The 26,369-nt window shown below is 45.3% G+C and overlaps 1 protein-coding gene across 3 annotated transcripts in view; it reads right to left on the reverse strand.

Annotated features, from left to right (window-relative positions):
- celsr1a (cadherin EGF LAG seven-pass G-type receptor 1a) overlaps window positions 1–26,369 on the reverse strand; it is a 121,888-nt gene that overhangs the window by 35,229 nt on the left and 60,290 nt on the right. For all 3 annotated transcript variants that reach the window (XM_042300062.1, XM_042300060.1, XM_042300061.1), the window contains exons 6-8: window positions 25,655–25,770; window positions 21,115–21,203; window positions 169–326 (exon numbers count right to left, since the gene is read on the reverse strand). In XM_042300062.1, the coding sequence (XP_042155996.1) occupies window positions 169–326; window positions 21,115–21,203; window positions 25,655–25,770 (363 nt within the window). The remainder of the gene's footprint in view (window positions 1–168; window positions 327–21,114; window positions 21,204–25,654; window positions 25,771–26,369) is intronic.

The raw sequence follows: 26,369 nt of genomic DNA on the forward strand, positions 1-26,369 counted from the left end.
CTGGTGTAATGAAGGTGACTGGAAATCAGTCCTGCAGTTACAACACTGACTCCTTAGCCTAACACACATTAGTCTCACTAATGGTAGTCTCACTAATGGTAGTGGAAAGAACCTGAAGACAGAGGGGGAGGGAGAGAGGGAGACAGAGAGAGAGAGAGAGACACTCACTTTTTCTGTCCGGTCTGGGTGCCCTGGGCAGCACAGGAGTAATTGCTGATCTGGTTGCCAAAGCGAACTGCCATGGCGATGTCACAGTCGTCCACAGCAACCACAGCCACCTTCTCACCCGAGGGCCCATGGGGGATCCCCAGACGACCAATGTTGGGCTGGAACACAGAGGTCATAGGTCACATGATTATTACAGGAAGTAAAAACAACATACATAATTAATGGAGGAATGAAGAAGTTGCCCTTCTTTTAAAAATCATGTTTTACTCATTCTTTACTGTTTGGAAACAGTTTTCATTCTAAAGATCGCATGAAACTTAAACAGTAAAAAGCTATTAGGTTAACTAGGTCATAACAGACACTGATTAGAGCAATTCTCCTGATTAAGGGCTCTGGCCTATGAATGTTGATCTGAGAGAAATTAAGATCAGTTTAGAAAATCGGATTAAACTCCTTGGGTTTAATCGCCGTGTAAAAGCTCATTTGCTGAACTATTTCCTCTAACAAAAGCCAAGCAGTGGTCTTGTGTGAAAAGACCAGTATTTTCTCACAGTGTATTTACTCCACAGCTTGGCCTGAGACCACAGATGAGTTGATTACCTATCTCTCTCTCTCTCCCTGGAAAACAGTAAAGAGGTATAGGGAAAGGGGGATACCTAGTCAGTCGTACAACTGAATGCTTTCAACTGAAAAGTGTCTTCCGCATTTAACCCAACCCCTCTGAATCAGAGAGGTGCGGGGGGCTGCCATAGTTGACATCCACCCGTACAATAACTAAGTACAGATCACAACTCAGATGAAGAGTAAAGAACTTGCCCCTACAATAACTAACTACAGATCACAACTCAGATGAAGAGTAAAGAACTTGCCCCTACAATAACTAACTACAGATCACAACTCAGATGAAGAGTAAAGAACTTGCCCCTACAATAACTAACTACAGATCACAACTCAGATGAAGAGTAAAGAACTTGCCCCTACAATAACTAACTACAGATCACAACTCAGATGAAGAGTAAATAACTTGCCCCTACAATAACTAACTACAGATCACAACTCAGATGAAGAGTAAAGAACTTGCCCCTACAATAACTAACTACAGATCACAATGCAGATGACCACAGATGAGTTCACAGAAGATAGGAAAGGTTTTAATCCTGGGTGCCTAAAGACCGGGCTAGAAGAGAGGGAGAGAATGAGAGGGAGAGAATGAGGGGAGAATGAGAATGAGAGGGGAGAATGAGAGGGGGAGAATGAGAGGGAGGGGGGAATGAGAGGGAGGGAATGAGAGGGGGGAGGGAATGAGAAGGGGATAATAAGAGGGGGAGGGAATGAAGAAGGGGATAATAAGAGGGGGAGGGAATGAGAGGGGGAGAATGGGAGGGGGAGAATGAGAGTGAGGGAATGAGAGGGAATGGGGAGAATGAGAGGGGGGGAGGGAATGAGAAGGGGATAATAAGAGGGGGGGGAGGGAATGAGAAGGGGATAATAAGAGGGAGGGAATGAGAGGGAGGGGGAATGAGATGAGGGGGAGAATGAGATTTCAGCCTCCAGTATTTATGCTGCAGTAGTTTATGTGTCGGGGGGGGCTAGGGTCAGTTTGTTATATCTGGAGTACTTCTCCTGTCTTATCCGGTGTCCTGTGTGAATTTAAGTATGCTCTCTCTAATTCTCTCTTTCTTTCTCTCTTTCTCTCTCTCGGAGGACCTGAGCCCTAGGACCATGCCTCAGGACTACCTGGCATGATGACTGCTTGCTGTCCCCAGTCCACCTGGCCGTGCTCCAGTTTCAATTGTTCTGCCTATGACCCCTCATAGCCTGGTTCCTCTCTAGGTTTCTTCCTAGGTTTTGGCCTTTCTAGGGAGTTTTTCCTAGTCACCGTGCTTCTACACCTGCATTGCTTGCTGTTTGGGGTTTTAGACTGGGTTTCTGTACAGCCTTTGAGATATCAGCTGATGCACGAAGGGCTATAAAAATACATTTGATTTGAAGCAGATACAGGAGCAGATGCAGGTCCAGGAGCAGGTCCAGGAGCAGAAGCAGATCCAGGAGCAGGTGCAGGTACAGGTCCAGGAGCAGAAGCAGATCCAGGAGAAGTAGATCCAGGAGCATGTCCAGGAGCAGATCCAGGAGCAAGTCCAGGAGCAGAAGCAGATCCAGGAGCAAGTCCAGGAGCAGGAGCGGATTCAGGAGCAGGTCCAGGAGCAGATCCAGGAGCAGGAGCAAGTCCAGGAGCAGATCCAGGAGCAGAAGCAGATCCCGAAGCAGGTACAGGAGCAGATCCAGGAGCAGGAGCAAGTCCAGGAGCAGGAGCGGATCCAGTAGCAGATCCAGGAGCAGATCCAGGAGCAGGAGCAGATCCAAGAGCAAGTCCAGGAGCAGATCCAGATCCAGGAGCAGATCCAGGAGCAAGTCCAGGAGCAGGAGCGGATCCAGGAGAAGGTCCTGGAGCAGGAGCAGATCCAGGAGCAAATCCAGGAGCAGATCCAGGAGCAGGAGCAGATCCAAGAGCAGATCCAGGAGCAGGAGCAAGTCCAGGAGCAGATCCAGGAGCAGATGCAGATCCAGAAGCAGGTGCAGAAACAGATCCAGGATTAAATCCAGGAGCAAGTCCAGGAGCATAAGCAGATCCAGGTGCAGGTCCAGGAGCAGATCCAGGAGCAGGTCCAGGAGCAGAAGCAGATCCAGGAGCAGGTCCAAGAGCAGATCCAGGAGGAGATGCAGATCCAGAACAGGTGCAGAAACAGGAGCAGATCCAGGATTAAATCCAGGAGCAAGTCCAGGAGCATAAGCAGATCCAGGTACAGGTCCAGGAGCAGATCCAGGAGCAGGTCCAGGAGCAGAAGCAGGTCCAGGAGCAGGTCCAGGAGCAGGAGCAGACCATCGAGGGATAGCTCTCAGACAACACACCCCTAACTATGTCTGACTGTCTACAAATTCATGAAGAGCAGCTTTTTAAAGTACAAAAGCTTAATAAAGTGTAATTCACACAGCCCTGGTCTGAGGACGTCAGTCATTTTAGGTTACTTTTCTTTGCAGTGTGACCTCAACTGAAACTCCTAGATATTCTCTGGCTCATAGAGGGAGACAGAAAGGGAACAGAGACAGAGAATGTAAGTAAATTCTAACTATTTTGTCTGTAATGTCTTTTTCATTGTGTGTGGGAAACTAGTAAGGCTAGCTGTCGCCATTAGCTCCGGGCTAACGGGATCCTAATAAAAGTGTATAAAAGAGAGAGCGAGAGTAAAGACAGTGATAGACGGAGAGAGAGAGAGAGCGAGAGAGAGAGAGGTAGGAAGTACAGAGGGTGAAAGCATTGAGCTTTTAAGTAGAGGTAGCAGGCTCAGCGGGCGGCGGGCGTTTCTTGCGGTTGAGCCAACTTCTCTTGGTACCGCGTACAGCTCAGTACCACGCAATACCCTGGTCTGCACACACACTGGGTCAACCTGTGGAGAGTCATAACTCTGGCTGGCCAGGCCTGATTTAAGAGCTGGCTGACTATGCCCTGAACGCACCAGTAGAACTCTACTCGTTTGATTTACTAGAAGAGCTGGAAGAGAGAGCTAAGCACTACGGCTCTCTGTTCTAATCTCTTTATCAAGAGAGCATTGAGAGGGAAAGTAGTAGCAAGTACACCGTTACTGCCAAATGTGCACATATACACATGAACACACGAACGCAAGCAAGCAAGCACGCACACACACACACACACACACACACACACACACACACACACACACACACACACACACACACACACACAGAGAGAAATAATGACTTCTTTGCATTGCCACATAACCATGAGAAGAGATCGATATTCGATAAGAAACAGTTGCCAGAGTTAGATGCCGGTCATTCCTCCATGTCTCAACATCAAGGAAGATCTGTGCTAAGTGAATGAGTGTAAGTGAACGAGAGAAAGTGTGAATGGATAATGAACATAACCCTGTTGGCTGTGTAGGTGAAGTGTCTGCTGAATGACCATAGTCTAGTGGATGTTGTAGTGGATGTAGCCAGCTCCCCATTGGCAGGCCAGCAGATCAATGGTTCTCAGGGTGAAGTGTCAATGGTCTACCGTATTGGCCTCCTAAGCAGACACTCACACGCTCTGGGTATGTCCCAAATGGCACCCTATTTCAAAGAACTACTTTCAACCAATGTAGGGCTCTGGTTAAAAGTAGTGCAGGGCACTACATAGGGAATAGTGTGCCATTTGGGATGCAAGTCTCTCACTGTCACAACGCAATAACTCTCATGCTTAGCAGAAGACCTTCTCACACTCTCCGTGTAAGCCTAGTGACATTGTATGATTTAACCAGACGAGGGGTGAAGCCACTCCCTTGGCACGCAGAGAGGCACATCAATAGTGACGCACACACACACAGTCACTCACTGAAACCCCACTCTAGACTTGGCTTGGCACACCAGGCCTCTCTGTATGCATTGGCAGCAACACACACTCAGCGGCAGTGGATTTAAAAAGAGTTGAATGTGTTTATGACCAGAGGGCCCGGGAGGGCTGTGTTTGGGCAGGTACAATACAATATCCTCTTTACAGTTACCTTCAGAACAGAAACACAAATACATAATTGAGGTGCATCCGGTTTTCATTCTTGAGATGTTTCTACGACTTGACTGGAGTCCACCTGGGGTAAATTCAATTGATTGGACATGATTTGGAAAGGCACACACCTCTCTATATAAGGTCCCACAGTTGACAGTGCATGTCAGAGAAGAAACCAAGCCACGAGGTCGAAGGAATTGTCCACAGAGCTCCGAGACAGGATTGTGTCGAGGCACAGATCTGGGGAAGGGTACCAAAAAATGTCTGCAGCATTGAAGGTCCCCAAGAACACAGTGGCCTCAATCATTCTTAAATGGAAGAAGTTTGGAACCACCAAGACTCTTCCTAGAGATGGCCGCCCGGCCAAACTGAGCAATCGGGGGAGAAAGGCCTTGGTCAGGGAGGTGACCAAGAACCCATTGGTCACTCTGACAGAGCTCCAGTGTTTCTCTGTGGAGATGGGAGAACCTTCCAGACACACAATTATCTCTGCAGCACTCCACCAAGCAGGCCTTTATGGTAGAGTGGCCAGACGGAAGCCACTCCTCATTAAAAGTCACATGACAGCCCGCTTGGAGTTTGCCAAATTGCACCTAAAGGACCCTCGGACCATGAGAAACAAGATTCTCTGTTCTGATGAAACCAGGACTGAACTCTTTGGCCTGAATGCCAAGCGTCACGTCTGGAGGAAACTAGGCACAACTCACCCCCTTGCCAATACCATTCCTAAGGTGAAGCATGGTGGTGGCAGCATTATGCTGTGGGGATGTTTTTCAGAGGCAGGGACTGGGAGACAAGTCAGGATCGAGGGAAAGATTAACAGAGAAAAGTACAGAGAGATCCTTGATGAAAACCTGCTCCAGAGTGCTCAGGACCTCAGACTGGGGCAAAGGTTCAACCTGACAGAGCTTGAGAGGATCTGCAGAGAAGAATGGGAGAAACTTCCCAAATACAGGTGTTACAAGCTTGTAACATCATACCCAAGAAGACTCGAGACTGTAATCGCTGTCAAAGGGTCTTCAACAAAGTACTGAGTAAAGGGTCTGAATACCTATATAAATGTGATATTTCAGTTTTTTATAAATGAGCGAACATAGATATTTTTTAGGGGGCACTACGGCCACACAAGGGGGATGCCACCGGGAAATTCGAGGCCTGGTCAGAATATTATAACGTGCTTGACAAATTGTGAATGATAGACAGATGAAGTGCGTGCAGCCTGCACAAGAAACAAAGCAGAACTCATGCCTTTCATGAAACATCATTAGAGTCGCATCATGCAGCCTTAGAATGTATTCAAAATCAAGACATTATAGCCCAACGTTTGTATCACAACTAAAGATGAATAAATCACTCTAAATGAAGCATAAAGAAGGACCAGTTTCAGTGTTAACTGCTCAACACAGAATAGCTGCATGTTCACACTCCCTCTGAAATCATTTGGAGAAAATGTCCTTTCATTTATATTCAGCTATGTTCCATAGTATCGTAATACTATAAAATAATGCCACGGAATTCTAATCAAATCTTGTCTTCTAAATTAATTAGTGTAGCCCACAGCCATATGGCATAGCCAGATCAGGACCTAACATAAGGACAACTCAGAATACCCTATTCTGTTCTTCTGAAATAAGCTACATTTTCAATGGACCTGTCTAAAATAAATCATAGATTTATTACGATTGTGTTGGCTATATTACATGGATTTATTAGAATTTCTAAAAGAAATTGATGTTGCAAAGTTCTGCATCAGTGGCTTGTAGGCGATGCGTGGAAACCAGGAGATGTTAAATGTATTTATGTTAATTAACGGTGGCAATTACTGTGAGACCAGCAGTTCTTTGCACGTAAACCCTGTTTCTTGTCTGCATGGACGTAGCGGACCTTGTACCTAGCATCAAGCATCGAGCATGGTGGAGACACAGTAAAGAGGCTCAAAGAGGATGCCACTGAATCGCTTGTACACAGCCTCTTCTAGAGTACTTTTCCAAGTTAACCCCACGGTCTGTGTGGGCAGTTTTTTTGAGCAGGCGCTTCAATGCCATGACAGAGTGTATCACGTCTGCTGCAGATGCAGTTGATGAGCTTATTTCTCCAGTCAGTTGATCGAATGGCGCTAGGAGTGTGTTCATGTTTCCACGTTGCAAACATGTTCTCAAATGCCATTGAAATGGCAGCAGCGGTATGAGAACCAGCACATTCTTGAGCAACGCAATACGGCTTTCCTCAGTATGAAATCCTCGTCGACCCACTGTGCTGTCAGACTCGGCATGCTCATGGGGCTGACATCGCTGGTGCAAATGTCAATTGTTTTAAGCAAATAGCAGTGACGCCCATAGCAAGTAGCTCATGGATGTGAGTTGTAACAATACGGTAGGGCAACGTCTGAAAAATAGCACCTACTTGGTAGTGTGTACCGGGGCTCGAGGTGCTCGCAGCCGGCGAAAGCCAACATCATCCACGACAGAGAACGCTTAATTGTCAAGGGCAATGAATTCTACTTTCTTGGCGTTAATGGATTTGGCCTTTGAGTTGTCTCTCTGAAATGTTCTTACTCTTTCAGATGACTGCTGGACTTGTTGACTGCTCCATCCACACAGCAGACATTGTGGGCCAGGTTAGGAATGCTGTGTTGCACGTGTAGTGATATATTGTTAGTGGCGTTATTATGTCATGTACCTACGTTATACAGGTATGCACGTCAGCTTTGACATCAGTTTTGCACATCAGCGTTAAACTAGGCATTGGGCCGATGTTGGCATTTTTAGCTAATTTCGTCCGATTCCGATATGCTTACCGATATATCGTGCATCCCCCCCCCAAAAAAATTATCTAATAATAATAATAAAAGCATTTTTAAAATTCAACCACGCCGACGGGGGGGCCGACCACGTATGGTGAAATCAGAGGTGATATATGTATTGCAGCAGGTTATAGACATTATGCAGGTATGCAATTTATAATGAGAACACGCCTCTGTCTCTGTCTCAGTGCCAATCTCCCCCGGGACCTGGCAGGTGCCTACCTGTACCTGGGTGCCCCCTAGGGTCCCATGGTAACCTCAGACATCCCTCTTTCCTGTCTAGTAACCTTAAAGGGGCAATCTTCCGTTCAAACAATAACAACGCTGTCACCCCGTCACTGATATGGTAAATAGCTGAGGGTTGGGGCTGGAGAAATGTTACCAATCTCGAATGCAGATTGACCCTTTAAATGCCTATGATGGTTTTTCACCTCTGAACCACTTTGTTGAGTTAGCCAATGTGAGTGGTGGTGACAGCAGGCTACTGTATTACCACAGCAGACGTTCTTCAACAGAAGCTAGTAGTTAGTAAAACCACACAGAGTGGAGGATATGTGTGACTCAGTCATTCGTTGTGTTCCCCTATGTCCTCAGCCATGCAGAGCTGGTAATGCAGCTGTTTTATCACCAGATTGTGTATATTGCATGGTATGTTCTAGAGAGAGCGAGAGAGAGAAATTGATGCAGGTCCAGATGTGGTATATGGGGGTCTGCAGCAGCTGTGCTCTAAACTCACACACACTGAAATCCCACTAAATACTCGGAGGTCCAGGATAGGGGTCCGATATGAGTCTGACGTATGAGCTGGGGATAAAATTACCATTTACCACACACACACACACACACACACACACACACACACACACACACACACACACACACACACACACACACACACACACACACACACACACACACACACACACACACACACACACACACACTTCCCCAATACAGCTCCAAGAAATACAGTAGACATTTGACTAACTCCTGTGTGAAATAATGTCGCCCTTTGTATGGAATGGGGCTTTCAATGTAGGCCTAGGCCCTATGCAGCTTCAACAGAGTTTCTGATCCCCTGACTAAAAGTGGACTTTGGCTCACAGACAGGGCCCCCTTTCCCTCTCTCTCTCTCTCTCTCTCTCTGGGGTGTTGACAATTCTGCCATTCATCTCCTAGCTCGTCTCTGGGGACGATAGCCTAGCTGGTGCCATAGCAACGCACCTGATCCATACGGCAACCAACAAAGAGGAAAAGGTCAGAGAACACAAGCAACACAGACAGACAGACAGGCAGACAGACAAGCAGACAGACAGGCAGACAGAGAGACAGGTAGACATAAAGGGCAGACAGACAGGCAGACAGACAGACAGACAGACAGACAGACAGACAGGCAGGCAGACAGGCAGACAGACAGGCAGACAGACAGGCAGACAGAGAGACAGGTAGACATACAGGCAGACAGACAGGCAGACAGACAGGCAGACAGAGAGGCAGACAGACAGGCAGACAGACAGGCAGACAGGCAGACAGACAGGCAGGCAGACAGGCAGGCAGGCATACAGACAGGCAGACAGACAGACAGACAGACAGACAGGCAGACAGACAGGCAGACAGACAGGCAGACAGAGAGACAGGTAGACATACAGGCAGACAGACAGGCAGACAGACAGGCAGACAGACAGGCAGACAGACAGACAGGCAGACAGCAGACAGGTAGACATACAGGCAGACAGACAGGCAGACAGACAGGCAGACAGACAGACAGACAGACAGGCAGACAGACAGACAGGCAGACAGAGAGACAGGCAGACAGACAGGCAGACAGACAGGCAGACAGACAGGCAGACAGAGAGGCAGACAGGCAGACAGACAGGCAGGCAGGCAGACAGGCAGGCATACAGACAGGCAGACACACACACACCAACGTACAAATGGATGTGTACACACATCTCTTCTCGCCGCCTCCGAGTGTGTGAACCAAATAACTCTCTCGCTCTGTGTACTTGTTTTCAGCTCTAAAGTCAGCACAGGCAAACTCTCCATGTTATGGGCTTTATAGTTTTTATATATTCTAGTCATTTAGCAGTTAGTGCATTGATCTTGAAATAGCTAGGTGGGACAATCACATAGGTCAGTATATTTCCCTCAAAGTAGCTTTCAGCAAAGTCAGTGGTAGTAGGGGGGAAAAAGTAAAGTGTGAGTGTTAGTTAACGAAATGCAAAGTTTCTATGTGTTTTACCACTCAGTCTGCCTTGCAGCACAGTAGGTAGGGTATAAGGTTACTGACTGAGGCCTGATCTGACGCCTACAGAGCCTTACAGAGCTGACAACACAGGAAACACTGCAGTAACTACCCCAAAACAGCCCTAGGACTGAACACTGATTAACTAACATTATCTTTTCATCCTATTACACCACTCTACCTGTCTGTCTGTCTGTCTGTCTGTCTGACAAGCACATGACAACTTTACTACCCGGGAGGGAGGCTAAGGCCAGTGGTGGATGCATCAGATTACAAACAAAAGAGAAAAAACAACTCTGAAAAGAAAATCCCATCCACTTTCTGAGGACTTGTCATACAGCTAATGTCATAACTGGGATCCTTCCAGGAGTATACTTTGAGTCACAAGGCAGTGCTAGAGCCGTGGAGTGGGAGGGTGCGTGTGATGTCGAGTGTGTGTGTGTATATATCAGTCTACCTTCGCTGTGTCACAAAAGCGCCCAAAGACAACGGGGAATGAGGAAACCCTGGACTTTAGATTGGACGGGAACCTCTTCAACAATCAGGAGGCTCCAAGCCGCCACAGAGCTCCAATCTCAACGGGGTACGCCGATGGTGGCGCTCCTGTGGCCCCGGGGGTTTTACAAGCCATACAGCGGCATACAGAGGCATACAGCGGCATACAGCGGCATACAGAGCATACAGAGGCATGGGGCTGTTGGTTAATGTCGCAAAAACGGTGGTCATCTGATCCTCTGACTGAAACACCCGCATTCTTTATCTCAGACTCATCGCTTGTCATTGTAGCACACTTGAAATATCCTGGAAGCGAAGAAGACTGCAACATCCACCAGGACACCCAGAATCGGGTCAAACGGGCCTCATCCTCCTTTGGACGGAGAAGGAAGAGGGTTTTTTAACAACAGGAACCAACACATCAAAGTGGCAGTCTACCAGGCAGTGTGTGTATCTACACTCTTTTATGGATGTGGAACATGGACCGTCTACAGCCGACACTTAAAACAACTGGAGTCCTTTCACATAAAATGCCTCCAATGCATTTTGGAAAAGGTTTCCTGGCAGGACCGTGTTCCTCGCTCAGAGAACCAACTGCGGGAGCATCGAGGCGTCCATCACACACCGCCAGCTTAGACGGCTCGGGCCATCGACAGAACAGACATGTGACCAGCCCCAGAATCAACGGGACAGGCCTGTGTGTGCTCTGTCTGTGGCAGAGAGTGTGCGTCCCGCATCGGATGAGACAGTCCTCAGCAAACCCACAAGCAGCAGTGGAAGTCATCATGGGATACGATGGACTACCTCAACTGTGTGAGTCAGGCCCGCGCTGCAGGAAGTTGCTAGCGGAGGAGAGGAAAGGGTGAGCGGGGTATTTTCATAATGAAGGAAGTCGGGAGTCGAAGGCTCTGACAAGACTTGGGTTTCACTGAGGAAACGCAATCGCTTCTCCCTCGCCCTCTCTTTCTCTCTCTCATTCCAAATTCCAGAATTTTTGGAAAAGCTGCATCTCCTGCCATCCTTTGCTTTGTGTGCTCCTACGGAAGGAGGGGAAAGGCAAATGCTTAATGAGTGTGTGTGCGTATGTTTGGTCTGGTGTGTATGTGTGCCTGTGGTGTGTGGGTTAGGGCGTCCGTCTAGCTGTAACGTCCCAATGTGTTCTTAGACCATTACTTCACCTACCCTCTGGCACTGTAAACCTAGACCTGTCAATTATTCATACACGCATGCATGCGCACGCACACACACACTCAAAACCACACACTAGAGCTGGGACGATAAAATGATTGACAGCGACCATACCAATCACTTATCGCAGGCATTTTGCTGATATTGTTCATTGTGATAAGTAGCCTATACTAGAAAAAGTTTGAAATGAAATAAGTTTGCCAATATGCGTGATTACTAATGGGACGACTAATAGTTGTAGGTTAAAGGATAAAAATTAAAAAACTGTGGAAAAAATTATAAACATATCTTTCTATTTATTGTTATCACATCAATTCAGGCAATTTTTACACACACACACACACACACCCTGAGGACATACAATGGGTAACAATGTTGCACTCTCTCCTACAGGACATGGGGCGGACGTTCAACCCTATATGTTACCCTGATGCCATCTCTATAACACACACACACACATATATCAATGCTCTGCTCTTTCTCTGGGCGATGCCAGATGGACAGCAATATTGTCCTCTGAATACCTTGAGCCGAACAATAGGAATAGGAAACCTTCAGATACGGAGTTTCTCTCTATCCCGCGAATCCCGTGACCCGTTATCGGAATCTGGAGCTAGTTGGAATATCTGTGAGATTACTATCTTACTACAAACTCCCCACTGTGGGTGTGAAAGGCTACTGCAATACATGTTTTATTCAAGCCTAGGAGTACTGAAAGCATCAAACACCCATAAGACTGTCTGGCAGTGAATGCTGTAACACATTAGCACAGCCTATGAGTAAGAGAAATGGACAGAGTGAGTAAAGGAGGGGAGTAAAAGACAGAGGCAGGTGCCAGGTGTTTACAGCACTAGTCGTAAATCTCTTCTTGTCGCCCTCCCTCTCATTCGCTCTCCCTCCCTAGTTCTCTTTCTCCTGACCACGTTCTCCCTCCTCACTCTCTAACATTGAGTCGTGCTACATGAGCTGCATGGAATCTCTGGCTCCCTCATTGGCAAACAGCAATTGGTCTGGAATAGGACACAGGGACCCCCAACTCAGGCAAACCGGCAACCAAGGGACCCCCTGATATTAAAGACATGCTCTGGAACTTTGGCTTTGAACTTCAATGTGTCAATGTGTAGTTCATACATGGATAATCAATGAGCAAAATTACTGTCTTACCTCAATTAGCAACGAAATACCTAGTTTGAGAACGACTGTTTATCTGAAAGCTGTGCTGCGCCATTTCCCCTACATTTCCCCCCACATGGGCCCAGACCCCAGGCAATTTGAGCAAGATGCACACATAGCAGAGTGAGAGAGCAATGACGAGGTGTACATACGTGACGCAATACTCCATTCCCGGGTACCAAGCTTGACTTGTGAGAGCTACTTTCAGAACTACTGGCTAAAAAGTGTATTAGCCAGCCCTATTAGAGAAAATAATGTCAGCGGGTAACATGATCCCTCTCTGCGTGTCAGGGCAATTCTGACTGGTGATTGGCTGAAATCTGGTGCGTGAAATCCCATGGTGCTCGGCGCACCTGCAAGATTCCCTGTAGGTGGTTGAGAGGCAGAGATGTTGACGAACACAAACACGCAGGTTTAATGGGTGAGCATTGTGTTTTCAGCGAAGGAAAATGTAGCTACAGTAAAATGAATGAGAATCAAAATGGAAACCTGCAGCAAGAAGTGAAGTAACTCTGTTAAAGAATGAAGTCTGTAAAGACATGCAAACCTTTGAGACACCCCGACAACATGTTGGATAACACACTGTGGACTAGAACCAAGCTAACCATAGAACCACCGCAAGACTAGACCACGACTAGAGCCAGACTAGAGACCAGACTAGAGCCTGACTAACCCCAAGACTAGTACTACCACCAGTACTAGAACTCACACCAGTACTAGAACTCACACCAGTACTAGAGCTAAGACACGAGAGGCCATGCTACTGTACCTCCTTGTGTGTCAGCTCCAGCCAGGCAGTATAAAGAGGGACCCCCAACACCCCACTGGACCCCAGCAGGTGCAGGCTGTCCTGGGTAGACCATGGGAGAGAAAGGGGTGTGTTAGATCCGTTAAGATCTGCAACTAGTGTGTGTGTGTGGACTAACAGCACCAACAGTACATCCTCTAGTCTAGTGTAAGCGTGTGTGGTCTGTAGGTGTGTGTTTGTCTGTGCCTGCATGACAATGTATGCAAGTTTGAGAGAAATTGTTTCTGCTCATTTAGATCTCAGTGACTGGATTATTCTGCATGTTCTCGGCTCGGCACAGATATAAATGGTCTTACTAAAAGTTCCTATACAACTCCAGGTATTACATCAGCCTCTACACTTCTAGAGAACCACAAATATTATCTCCCTACAAAACCAATGGCAGGTATGACTCCCATTTTAAAATACACAGTTTAGCTCACTCAGAGTTTATGATCATGAGTCCAGCTGTGAACACTCCCCTAAGAGATATAGATACTGGCTTTAACCTAGAAAACATACATATAACCCCATATAACCCCTCAGACATACATATAACCCCCCTCCATAACGCCCACCCCAGAGTCCAGTGATCCGTTGGGGGATAAATCTCACTGTGAGTGCATGGATCATCCCCACTACCACACTTTCTCTCTGTCATCTCTCTGCACTGTTTGCATAGAAAAGATACGAGACACACAGAGAAACAGAGACATGACACTAGCTCCTCTGTTTGGTAGAGCTAGCAGGGCTGAATGAATAAGAGAAAGCTGTTGGGAGGGTGAGTTGGCTGTCCAGTGAGGCTAGACCTGTTTGTTTAGCCTGGTCCCAGATCTGCTAATATAGTGTACGAGCCAACTCGTATGGTCACTGCCGTGCTACTACTTGTGGTTCTAGGCCAGTGGTTCCCAACCAGGGGTACTAGAACCCCTGGGGTACTTGGCCTATCCACAGGGGGTACTTGACAAGACTCATGAGCCCATAGGCCTACTGATAAAATGAGGGGGTACTTCAGGGGTACTCCTGGCAGAGCAAAATTTAGTGGGTGGTAAAATTCCATGTGACTGCTGGGTCACGGTCACCTCCTCTGCACTCTGGACATGCGTTGGTAGTACCCGACTGGCTAATGACCATCGGGTCTCTAATGGGCTGGTACTCAGGGCTCCATTGTCCCTCTAACCACTCTGACATCACATCAAGCACATCAAAATTGTGTCATGCTTTTAAAACTCACCTCGCTGTGATTGATCAAACAAAGAAATTAAACAACAGGTTTAAACTGAGTGGAAAACGTTGTTTTTAAATACTTTTTACCCAATTGGTAGTTACAGTCTTGTTCCATCACTGCAATTCCTGTTGCATTAATAGGCTGACCCATTGCCTTTTAGCGACAGAATATCTTACCACAGTGCGTTTCCATCTCGTCCGCTCTCTCCTTCACTTATATCCCGAGCGTGCAGAGAGAGAGGGGCTGTCAGTTAAATGAAATAGATGTTACTATCGATGTTCCCGAAAACAGATTTCACTAGGTTTCCCAAATGAAGCACTGGGTAACTTCAGGAACAGGGTTGAAGAGCCCATGGCATACAGGGTTTGGGCGGGAATATCACCTCTCACGTAGCGAGAGGATGCATGCTCCTCAAACAGTGGTTGATGGGTGGAGTGAAATAACAGGAGTAGCCTACCTGGCATGATGGGAAAAAAACAGCTGGTGGGAAAGGAGCCTCTATCTCCATTCACTATCAGAGTGCATACAGATTACATCTCCCCCCCCCGGTATGTGCGGCCTACAGCAAGGAACAGAGCACAAGCTTTTTCTGCGACTTTCTCAAATCCTCAACAGCCCGAAGTCGCATCATGCAGCCCATATACGTGTTGATTTCTAAGACATTCTAAAGTTTGTATCATTCACAACTAAAGTTGCCAAATAACTCTAAATCTAGCATATAGGACCTGTTTCAAATGATCACGTTTAAGCTCAATATAGCCACTTCATATGCGGACTCTCTCTCTGGAATGGGAAAAATATCCTTTCTATTTTATTCAGCCACGTTCAGTTATATTCTTCTTAGTATAAATCATATAATATAAAATAATGGCACGGGACTTGTCTACTAAATGAACACGGCTACAGCCTATGGCATGGATGAATAAAGCCTCGTATCTATAAAGGCCATGTTATTACCATCTCCTTCAGTCAAAGTATGAGTTTTAGATGAGGGCTTCGATGCAGCAGTGTGATTAGGGCAAACTACTAGAGCTAGCTAGGCCTGTCTGTGTCTGGGAATGCGGCTAATAGAGCATGTTATACTGCAAAATGTAAATAACATCATGTCCTCTAGACTACTCCGTCCAGACCACAACGATTAACAAGTCTGACACTAGGCCCAGACATAGACCCCTTTACAAATAAACACAGACATACACACACTTGTCGACCTCTTGTCCTTAATGAACATTCATTATTCAACATAGTGCCTAAAGTCATCCATCATAAGACAAAGCCTGCCTGCCTGCCGCTGCTTTATCCACTGGTCTACCAACAGAAAAGAGGAGAACAGAAATACACCACAGTGATCCAACATACTTCCTCCCCAGACAATCATCCTTCTGAGAGATGACGTGACGTCACTTCCTGATTCATTATCATCAAAACCTGAACAGTCCAAGAATATCCCTTTCTCTCTGTGTGTTTCCTTTTTAGCTCTGAGTGTGTGTGTGTGTGCGTCTTGTGCCAACTCCTCTTGCTGTCCTTGAGACGTCGCTACTCCACATCCAAAATAAATTGGGAATTTCTAAAATGTCTTCTATTGTGTGAAATCTTCAATAGGGAGGCCACCCCCGCCCTGCATGAGTCTAAGCACCACACACACCACCGTAAATCACCAAGCACAATGCAAGTGTGTCTGTTACCATGGTGGCCCAATGTCCCTCATAGCCCATCCCCTTGCGGCCTCTGACCTATGGTTTGAGGAGAAAGGGGAGCAGACTGTTAGGGGCTGTTTGGGGTGACTGGGCCCCTCCACTCTGATATGGACAACCCTTAATCTAACCGGTGCCTTGAGAAGCCTTGAGTAGGCCATAAAAATATCCTAGGCCGAGTTCCAAATGGCACCGCATTCCCAGCAAAGTGCACTCCGTTTGACCAGAGCTCTGTGTGTGGAATAGGATGTCACGTGGAACACAGACATTGGGAATCCCTTTATGAGTCCTCCAAGGCTCTGAAGTAGAAAGTCATAGGTCTTCTGAGCTTAGTCTGGCTTTAGATGAAGGCCTGGATCCTATCTGGACTGTCGGGACTAGGTTTGGCTGTTCTCAATGTGACTGGGGTGAGGTATAACAATGTGAGGTATAACATAAAGGTGACAGCGTGCCTGGCTGCAGTAGCCTCTTCCTGGACAGGTAGGTTATTATAGTGTTTTTATATTCGTTTTTATTTCTATTCATTTTTTCAATTTTTACTTTCCATTCAGATTCTCTTTTTTATTGAGTTTTAGTTGTATTAAAATATTTAGATGTATTGTTTACATGTAGTTTTAGGGGTAGAAAGCATGCTAGGCTAGGCTAGTTCTTAGTGATTTATTTGTGCCACTTCTTGCAATTGGGGCAGTAATACATAGGGTGATTTGCTAGGTCATAGGTTAGGTTAGGATGAATTATTAGGTCAATATCAACGTGACTTGGATTTATTAAAAGGAATGGCCTGAGACGGGTGCAAAATAGATGTTGGGAGGAAAATGTATTTTGCGTATGTTTACAACAATCCAGCGCTTTTTAACTTTAGTAGTACATGTAAGAAGAATCAAGTTAGCTACCTAGCTGATTTTTTTGCTAATGATAGTGATCAAAGATTGTGTATACACTGACAAGATACTGGACTGACCGCTCTAACAATGGGAATAATATCGGCAAAGGCATGAGGAGGTTGGATCAGGTGGGGACATTCTAGCCAATGAGAGAGCAGATAAGCATGTGAACAACAGGCACAACTCTGACATAAAATAGTTTTCTCAAAGCTGCCGGAATACAATGTGCGCCCACTTATATCAAAGCAACCTAAACATTAGTGCTATTTGATCGAATAAGCCTCGCGTAGCAAATGAGCAATTACATATTGTGTTGATTCTACCCTCTCTCATTGACCTCCAAACTAAAAAAGGAGGAGATCTGCATGGAGGAATGGGTCAAAATACCAGCAACAGTGTGTGAAAACCTTGTGAAGACTTACAGAAAACGTTTGACCTCTGTCATGGCCAACAAAGGGTATATAACAAAATATTGAGATAAACTTTTGTTATGACCAAATACTTATTTTCCACCATAATTTGCAAATAAATAAATTAAAAATCCTACAATGTGATTTTCTGGATTTTTTTTTCTTCACATTTTGTCTGTCATAGTTGAAGTGTACCAATGATGAAAATTACAGGCCTCTCATCTTTTTAAGTGGGAGAACTTGCACAATTGGTGGCTGACTAAATACTTTTTTGCCCCACTGTATGTGTGTGTGTGTGTGTGTGTTAGAGGCTTTTCCACCCAACATGCACACATAAAAGGAATGTAAACGTAGACCGGTTCTGAATGAACCCGAGAACAGTTAGACCTGTTTCAAATAGGCCTGTGGAAAAACAGACCCAAACATAACTCTCATATCCGAGAGTAGAAAGAGAGAGAGAAGCAGCCAGCTCCATCAATAAATGAGAGATATTGGCCAAATGATAAACACAATTTTTATTTTATCTTTCGCCCTTTTCCTGACCAATTTCGTGATACAGTCTTGTCCCATCGCTACAACTCCCATACGGACTCGGGAGAGGCGAAGGCGTCCTCCAAAACATGACCCTGCTAAGCCGCACTGCATCTTGACACACTGCTCGCTTAACCCAGAAGCCAGCCGCACCAATGTGCCGGAGGAAACACGGTCCAGCTGGTGACCGGGTCAGCTTGCAGTCGCCCGGCCCGCCACAAGGAGTCACTAGAGCGTGATGGGAAAAGGAAATCCCGGCCAGCCACTCTCCCCTAACCCGGACGACGCTGCGCCAATATGGCGTCGCCTCATGGGTCTCCCACTCACTGCCGGATATGACACAACCCGGGTCTGTATTGATGCCTCGCGCACTGTGATGCAGCACCTTAGACCTCTGCGCCACTCGGGAGGCCCACCAAATGATCAACTTACGTGTCCTTAAAAACTGCCTTTAACAAATAAAACAAGAAAACAACTAGTTGTGTTTCGATGTGTAGCATATTCAAAGCTTTATAGCCTATTGTTATATTGATTTTTACTCTCCAAAAACAAATAATTGTCCACCTTACGCTGTTGGAGATTAAGCGGTTGGAGATTTGAGCGATAAATGCGTCAGGGCATTGCATGAATAAAGCCCTAGGCGTCAACTGTATGATATTAATATAAAAAAAATATATATTTATATATAGAGAAGGTTAAGCCTAGCCCTAGAGAGATGTAGAAAAAGACAGATATGTCGGCACAATGTCCCCAACACAGACATGTATTTCTTTATACTTGTCAGATAGACTACTACTGCTATAAAGAAATAGGAAGCTAATTTGTACATTTTCAATGGGAGTATTTTTTTTATAAAGACAAGCATTATATTGTTAGATTAAAGGCGTAACTCTGGTAGGTCTAAAACATTCTTCGTCAACTTCAACTTGTTGGAGTGCTGGTGTGTGTAATAATAACCATAGCCTACCACAACCAAAAATGTACAAACATGACTTCACTTTATTAGGGTAATATCAAAAGTAAGTCGACATTGTTTATAGGGAAAATACGAACAGGTTATTATGTTTCATAATTCAATTAAGATTTGCATCTCGCCCTCTTCGGTTTGAACTTCTCACGGTTTGACTGAGAGTAGCCCTACCGGTAATTCCATTATATTGCGGCAAACACAACATTACAGCTGGAACTTCATTTAGCCAACAAAAATGTCTCGACAAAAATGAAACAAAACTCGTTTTTCAAACACTATTTAAAGAACTGGTTTAGATTCTTAAATAGGCCTGCAATAATAATAATAATAATGATATATAATCATATTAATGATAAAACTAATTATAATAAATACATAAATAAATAAAAGTTAGAAAATTGCTTCAAACCTGAATAGCGAGTTGCACACAGTCCATTAAGGCCGTGCCAATGATCTTCTCATCTTTGTCCACTACAGTATTACAACTTGTCCCCGAGGACATTCTTCTTGTCTGAAAATGATTTTACTTCAATGGAAAATACCTTTCACTGGCTCTCTCCTCAGCAACAGGCGCACATGAGGCGAACAGCCTGAATCTGTTTCAGCTGGACATCCGCTGTGCGTTTTATTGAGTTACAATTGGCTGACATATAACAAGCTTGCCCAGTTCTCATCACCTCACACACATTCAATTAACAGAGGACGTGTCCAATCGGTTCCAGTCTGTAATACATTTTTTGTTGCACATACCCGAGACCCATAGCAATGATATCAGACCTGAACCAGATCCAAGATAAAACTCACAATTTAGGAACCGCTTGGGTCCAGGGTCGGATCTCGAAATTTCGGGTCTATTGGACCCGTGAAGTCTTCTAGTGTGTGCACGTGTGTGTGTGTGTGTGTGTGTACTTGTGGGCTCGCTCATGCGTGTGTGTGTGTTAGCGCTCACTCATGTGTCTGTGTGAGCGATTGTGTTTGTCTTATGTTGCCGACAGAACACTAGTAGCATAGGTTCAGTCCTGGGAGAAACTAAACAAGCAAGAAAGAGGAGGGATTTGGTTTAGAAACAGGAAATCTGTCCAGACTGGCAATAGCATGGAAATGAATCTCCCCTGTTTCCATGGTACTTTACCCCCAATACAACACACAGAACAATAAGAACCAACACAGGTCTGAAACCTGCTAGGAGGTCGGCCAATCACAATGCAGTATTTGACGTCTGCTACACCGGGTTAGGGAAGCCAGGAAAGTAGGAATCAGAGACAGGCAGGAAATAAAGAAACCCGTGTCTTTCGTGACAGAAATGGACGAGGCTATTCTGAAGCTTCAACACTTGGCACATGCCTTCCAGTTGACATGTGCTTTTCTGGAAACCGGTTGGGAAAGAGTCTAAAAGTCGGCGCTAAGAAGCTCTCACATGTTCAGAGAAGCATAGTCTATAACATAGGGTTGAGGTAGGGAGTAGGCCTGTATGCAGAGATGGATAGAGCTGAGATGTTGTATGTCTGCTGTTGTCGTTCAATAGGCCCGAGGCCATGGGAAGTTTGTGGAAAAATAACACCCAGCAATTGACTGCCATATAAGTCTAACATGCGATTACCTTTGGTGGTGAATTTGATCTGTGATATGAAATAATCCTCCTTAAGATTGGCTTATAGAAAGAGCGTGGGAAAACCACAGTTTCCCTCTGGTTTGAGCAGTTTACATGTAATACAATTAAGATGAACTCTGACACACACATGGCTCATAAGATCTTTCTGATACAATCATGCTCTTTATGATATGGTACTTAAATGTGGTCCCACTTTATTTCAATAATCCAGAATAAAAGGTGGTCAACATATCAACAGACTATCAAACCAGGTTATCCGAGTAGGTGAGTAACTTGGACAGATATGCAGATTTCTCCATCCATTACATTTCTGTCTTCAACATATGTTTACTGTCTCTAAACACGGTGTAGCCGTGCCTTACCTTGTTGTAGTAGTGCAGCTGGACAGAGTGCCACTGACCGTCACTGACCCCTCCGGGAACAAAGGGATGGACCACGGTCTTAGTCTCGCCTGGAGGAGGGGGAGAGAGTGGCGGGGAGAGAGGGAAAGAGAGAAAGAGGAAAGATAGGAAAGACAAGAGAGGTGAAAAGAGGTTGTGGTTAAATACAATGCCATATTGTCTGTCGAATGTACGTAGCCTTGTATGCCAGACATGTAGGCTCTACTTTAAAAGGAAGGATAAATGTCAGAGAGTATATGCTTTACAACATGTACGTCAGAGTTAAAAAATCAATGTAAGGAAACCCATTTCTCTTACATGAAACTCCAACATGGAGAAATAAAAACACAGCCAGACTCACAAAGCCAGTCAGCTCACACAGTCATCATAAATCACACTCACTGTAAGAACACCAGGGTTTTCCAACCATATCAATGATTCTCGTTCACAATGTCTGCAGAGCAACAATCACACCAGATTTACCCAGGGCTTTACTGACTGTTTACCAAGGGCAGGAGTCTCTCGGGAAGAATTTACCCACCAACTCAGTCAACAGTAACGCAACACTGTAGCTGTGTTACAGAGTCATTAGTCACAGTGTTTAGTGTGTCTTTCAAAAAAAAAAACTCAATTACTTCTGCAGTCCCACGTTGCCCTTTCTTGCTGAGTGTGTGGTATGAAATCCAGGGCTCTCTAGACATTGGCAGTGAGACACAGTCAGCGCAGTGGATTCAACAACAAGAGCTGTGTTTGTTTGCGTGCATACAATTGAAGTCAGAGGTTTACATACACCTTAGCCAAATACATTTAATCTCAGTTTTTCACAATTCCTGACATTTAATTCTGGTGAAAATTCCCTGTCTTAGGTCAGTTACGACAACCACTTTATTTTAAGAATGTGAAATATCAGAATAATAGAAGGGAAAATTAATAATTCCAGCGTTGATTTCTTTCATCACATTCCCAGTGGGTCAGAAGTTTACATACACTCAAATGGTATTTGATAGCATTGCCTTTAAATTGTTTAACTTGGGTCAAACGTTTCGGGGAACCTTCCACAAGCTTCCCTCAATAAGTTGGGTGAATTTTGGCCCATTCCTCCTGACAGAGCTGGTGTAACTAAGTCAGGATTGGAGGCCTCCTTGCTCGCACACACTCTTTCAGTTCTGCTCACACATTTTCTATAAGATTGAGGTCAGGGCTTTGTGATGGCCACTCCAATACCTTGACTTTGTGGTCTTTAAGCCATTTTTCCACAACTTTGGAAGTATGCTTGGGGTCATTGTCCATTTGGAAGACCCATTTGTGACCAAGCTTTAACTTCCTGACTGAGGTCTTTAGATGTTGCTTCAGTATATCCACATCATTTTCTATCTATCTATCTATTTTGTGAAGTGCACCAGCCCCTCCTGCAGCAAAGCACCCCCACAACATGATGCTGCCACCCCTGTACTTCACGGTTGGGATGGTGTTCTTCGGTTTGCAAGCCTCCCATTTTTCCTCCAAACATAACGATGGTCATTATGGCCAAACACTTCTATTTTTGTTAAATCAGCCCAGAGGAAATTTCTCCAAAAAGTACAATCTTTGTCCCCATGTGCAGTTGCAAACCGTAGTCTGGCTTTTTATTTTGGAGCAGTGGCTTCTTCCTTGCTGAGCAGCCTTTCAGGTTATGTCGATATAAAACTCGTTTGGACTGTGGATAAAGATACTTTTGTACCCGTTTCCTCAAGCATCGTCACAAGGTCCTTTGCTGTTGTTCTGGGATTGATATGCTCTTTTCGCACCAAAGTACGTTCATAGTTTCATCTGAGGTCTTGGCTGATTTCTTTTGATTTTCCCATGATGTCAAGCAAAGAGGCACTGAGTTTGAAGGTAGGCCTTGAAATACATCCACAGTTACACCTCCAATTTACTCAAATTATATCAATTAGCCTATCAGAAGCTTCTAACGCCTTGACAACACTTTCTCTAATTTTCCAAGCTGTTTAAAGGCACAGTCAACTTAGTGTATGTAAACTTCTGACCCACTGGAATTGTGATACAGTGAATTATAAGTGAAATAATCTGTCTGTAAACAACTGTTGGAAAAATTACTTGTGTCATGCACAAAGTTTTCCTATTTTGTTGCCTTACAACCTGGAATTAAAATAGATTTTTGGGGGGTTTGTATCATTTGATTTACACAACATGCCTACCACTTTGAAAGTGCAAAATATTTTTTATTGTGAAACAAACAAGAAATAAGACAAATAAACAGGAAATAAACACCCCCCCAAAGTCAATACTTTGTAGAGCCACCTTTTGTAGCGATTACAGCTGCAAGTCTCTTGGGGTATGTCTCTATAAGTTTGGCAGATCTAGCCATTGGGATTTTTGCCCATTCAAGGCAAAACTGCTCCAGCTCCTTCAAGTTGGATGGGTTCCGCTGGTGAACAGCAATCTTGAAGTCATACCACATATTCTCAATTGGATTGAGGTCTGGGCTTTGACTAGGCCATTCCAAGACATTTAAATATTTGCCCCTTAAACCACTAGAGCGTCGCTTTAGCAGTATGCTTAGGGTCATTGTCCTGCTGGAAGGTGAACCTCCATCCCAGTCTCAAATCTCTAGAAGACAAAAAGGTTTCCCTCAAAAATGTCCCAGTATTTAGCACCAACCATCATTCCTTCAATTCTGACCAGTTTCCCAGTCCCTGCCGACAAAAAACATCCCCACAACATGATGCTACCACCACCATGCTTCACTGTGTTCTCGGGGTGATGAGATGTGTTGGGTTTGTGCCAGACATAGCATTTTCCTTGATAGCCAAAAAACTAAATTATAGTCTAATCTGACTAGAGGTAGCTTCTTCCATATGTTTGGAGAGTCTCCCACATGCCTTCTTCCATATGTTTAGGGAGTCTCCCACATGCCTTTTGGCAATTGCTTTTTTCTGGCCACTCTTCCCAGCTCTGTGGAGTGTACGGCTTAAAGATACTCCAATCTCTGCTGTGAAGCTTTGCAGCTCCTACAGAGTTATATTTTGTCTCTTTGTTGCCTCTCTGATTAATGCCCGCCTTGCCTGGGCTGTGAGTTTTTGTGGGCAGCCCTCTCTTGGCAGGTTTGCTGTGGTGCCATATTATTTCCATTTTTAAAATTTTACCCCCTTTTCGTTGTATCCAATTGTTAGTAGTTACAATCTTGTCTCATCGCTACAACTCCCGTATGGGCTCGGGAGAGACGAAGGTCCAAAGCCATGCATCCTCCGAAACACAACCCAACCAAGCCACACTGCTTCTTAACACATCGCGCATCCAACCCGGAAGCCAGCCGCACCAATGTGTCGGAAGGAAACACCATACACCTGGCGACCTGGTTAGCATGCACTGCGCCCGGCCCGCCACAGGAGTCGCTAGTGCACGATGAGACAAGGATATCCCTACCGGCCAAACCCTCCCTAAACCGGAAGATGCTAGGCAAATTGTGCGTCGCCCCACAGACCTCCCGGTCGGGGCCGGCTGTGACAGAGCCTGGGCGCGAACCCAGATTCTCTGGTGGCAGTGCCCTAGACCACTGCGCCACCCAGGAGGTCCCATTCTTTCCTTTTTTTAATAATGGATTTAATGGTGCTCCGTGGGATGTTCAAAGTTTCTGATATTTTTTATAATCCAACCCTGATCTGTATTTCTCCACAACTTTGTCTGTGACCTGTTTGGAGAGCTCCTTGATCTTCATGGTGTCGCTTGCTTGTTGGTTCCCCTTGCTTAGTGGTGTTGTAGACTCTGGGGCCTTTTGGAACAGGTGTGTGTATATACTGACATCATGTGACACTTAGATTGCACACAGGTGGACTTTATTTAACTAATTATGTGACTTCTGAAGGTAATTGGTTGCACCAGATCTTATTCAGGGGCTTCATCGCAAAGGGGGTGAATACATTTGCACGCATCACTTTTCCATTTTTTACTTTTTAGAATTTTTTTAATAAGTCATTTTTTTTTCATTTCACTTCACCAATTTGTCCATTACATGAACCATTACATGAAATCCAAATAAAAATCTATTTAAATTACAGGTTGTAATGCAATAAAATAGGAAGAACGCCAAGGGGGATGAATACTTTTGTTAGGCACTGTAGGTCTTCATGGCTCGTTAAGTGCCTATACTGTCATGAATCAGTCTGCTCAGGCTCTGTCAGGGGGAAGCAGCTGCTCGCTGACCACAGTAAAACACTCAGCCCTTTCACACAGCCAAATCCAATGCATCTCTAGGTGTAACTGCACAGCAGCATAGCCAGACAATGGAGAGGACACATTCTAATGAAATCCTGTAACTGTTTGTTTCACACTGGTCAAGGAGTTCAGCTGATAAGAGTGTTTACCAAGCGGTTTGTGAAAGCCACATTCATGATATCCTTACGGCGGAGTTGATTAAGCAAGCTATCGGCTAGTGTTGATACAAGCAACTCGTAAGTCATTTTCCAGCTCTTTGTGCGAGCATGATTATTTGCACTGTGGACACACACTGCCGCCCTCTCACCTGCAGAGAAGGTGAGTTGGATCTGTTCCTCGATAATCTCCAAGGCGATAAAGTCGTGTTTCTCATTAAATCTCCCATTGTACAGCAGCAGGGCATTCCTCTCTCTGGTGGCAAACCTGGAGACAAGATGAACACAGGGTCAACCTTCTATTGTCAAACCCACATTTGGTGCCAAAATGGCACCCATTCAAATCTCTCAAACATAGTTAGCCAAACTTTTTTTGCGTGAACAATTATTCATTAGGTTTTTACAGTGTGTGCCATAGTTAGACAAACTCTGTCACAGACTCTGCGTATCTAACCCAAACTGCCATATAAGATACACTATATAAACAAAAGTATGTGGACACCCGTCAAATTAGTGGATTGCCGACAGGTGTAGAAAATCAAGCACACAGTCATGCAATCTCTATAGACAAACATTGGCAGTAGAATGGCCTTACTGAAGAGCTCAGTGACTTTCAACGTGGTACCGCCATAGGATGCCACCTTTCCAACAAGTCAGTTGGTCAAATGTATGTCCTGCTAGAGCTGCCCGGGTCAACTGTGAGTGCCGTTATTGTGAAGTGGAAACGTCTAGGAGCAACAAAGGCTCAGCCGTGAAGTGGTAGGCCACACAAGCTCACCGAACTGCCGAGTCAGCACAAGAACTGTTCGTCGGGAGCTTCATGAAATGCTGTTCATGGCCGAGCAGCTGCACACAAGCCTAAGATCA

Source organism: Oncorhynchus tshawytscha, linkage group LG17 (genome assembly GCF_018296145.1).
Source record: "Oncorhynchus tshawytscha isolate Ot180627B linkage group LG17, Otsh_v2.0, whole genome shotgun sequence".
NCBI classification, from domain to species: Eukaryota; Metazoa; Chordata; class Actinopteri; order Salmoniformes; family Salmonidae; genus Oncorhynchus; species Oncorhynchus tshawytscha.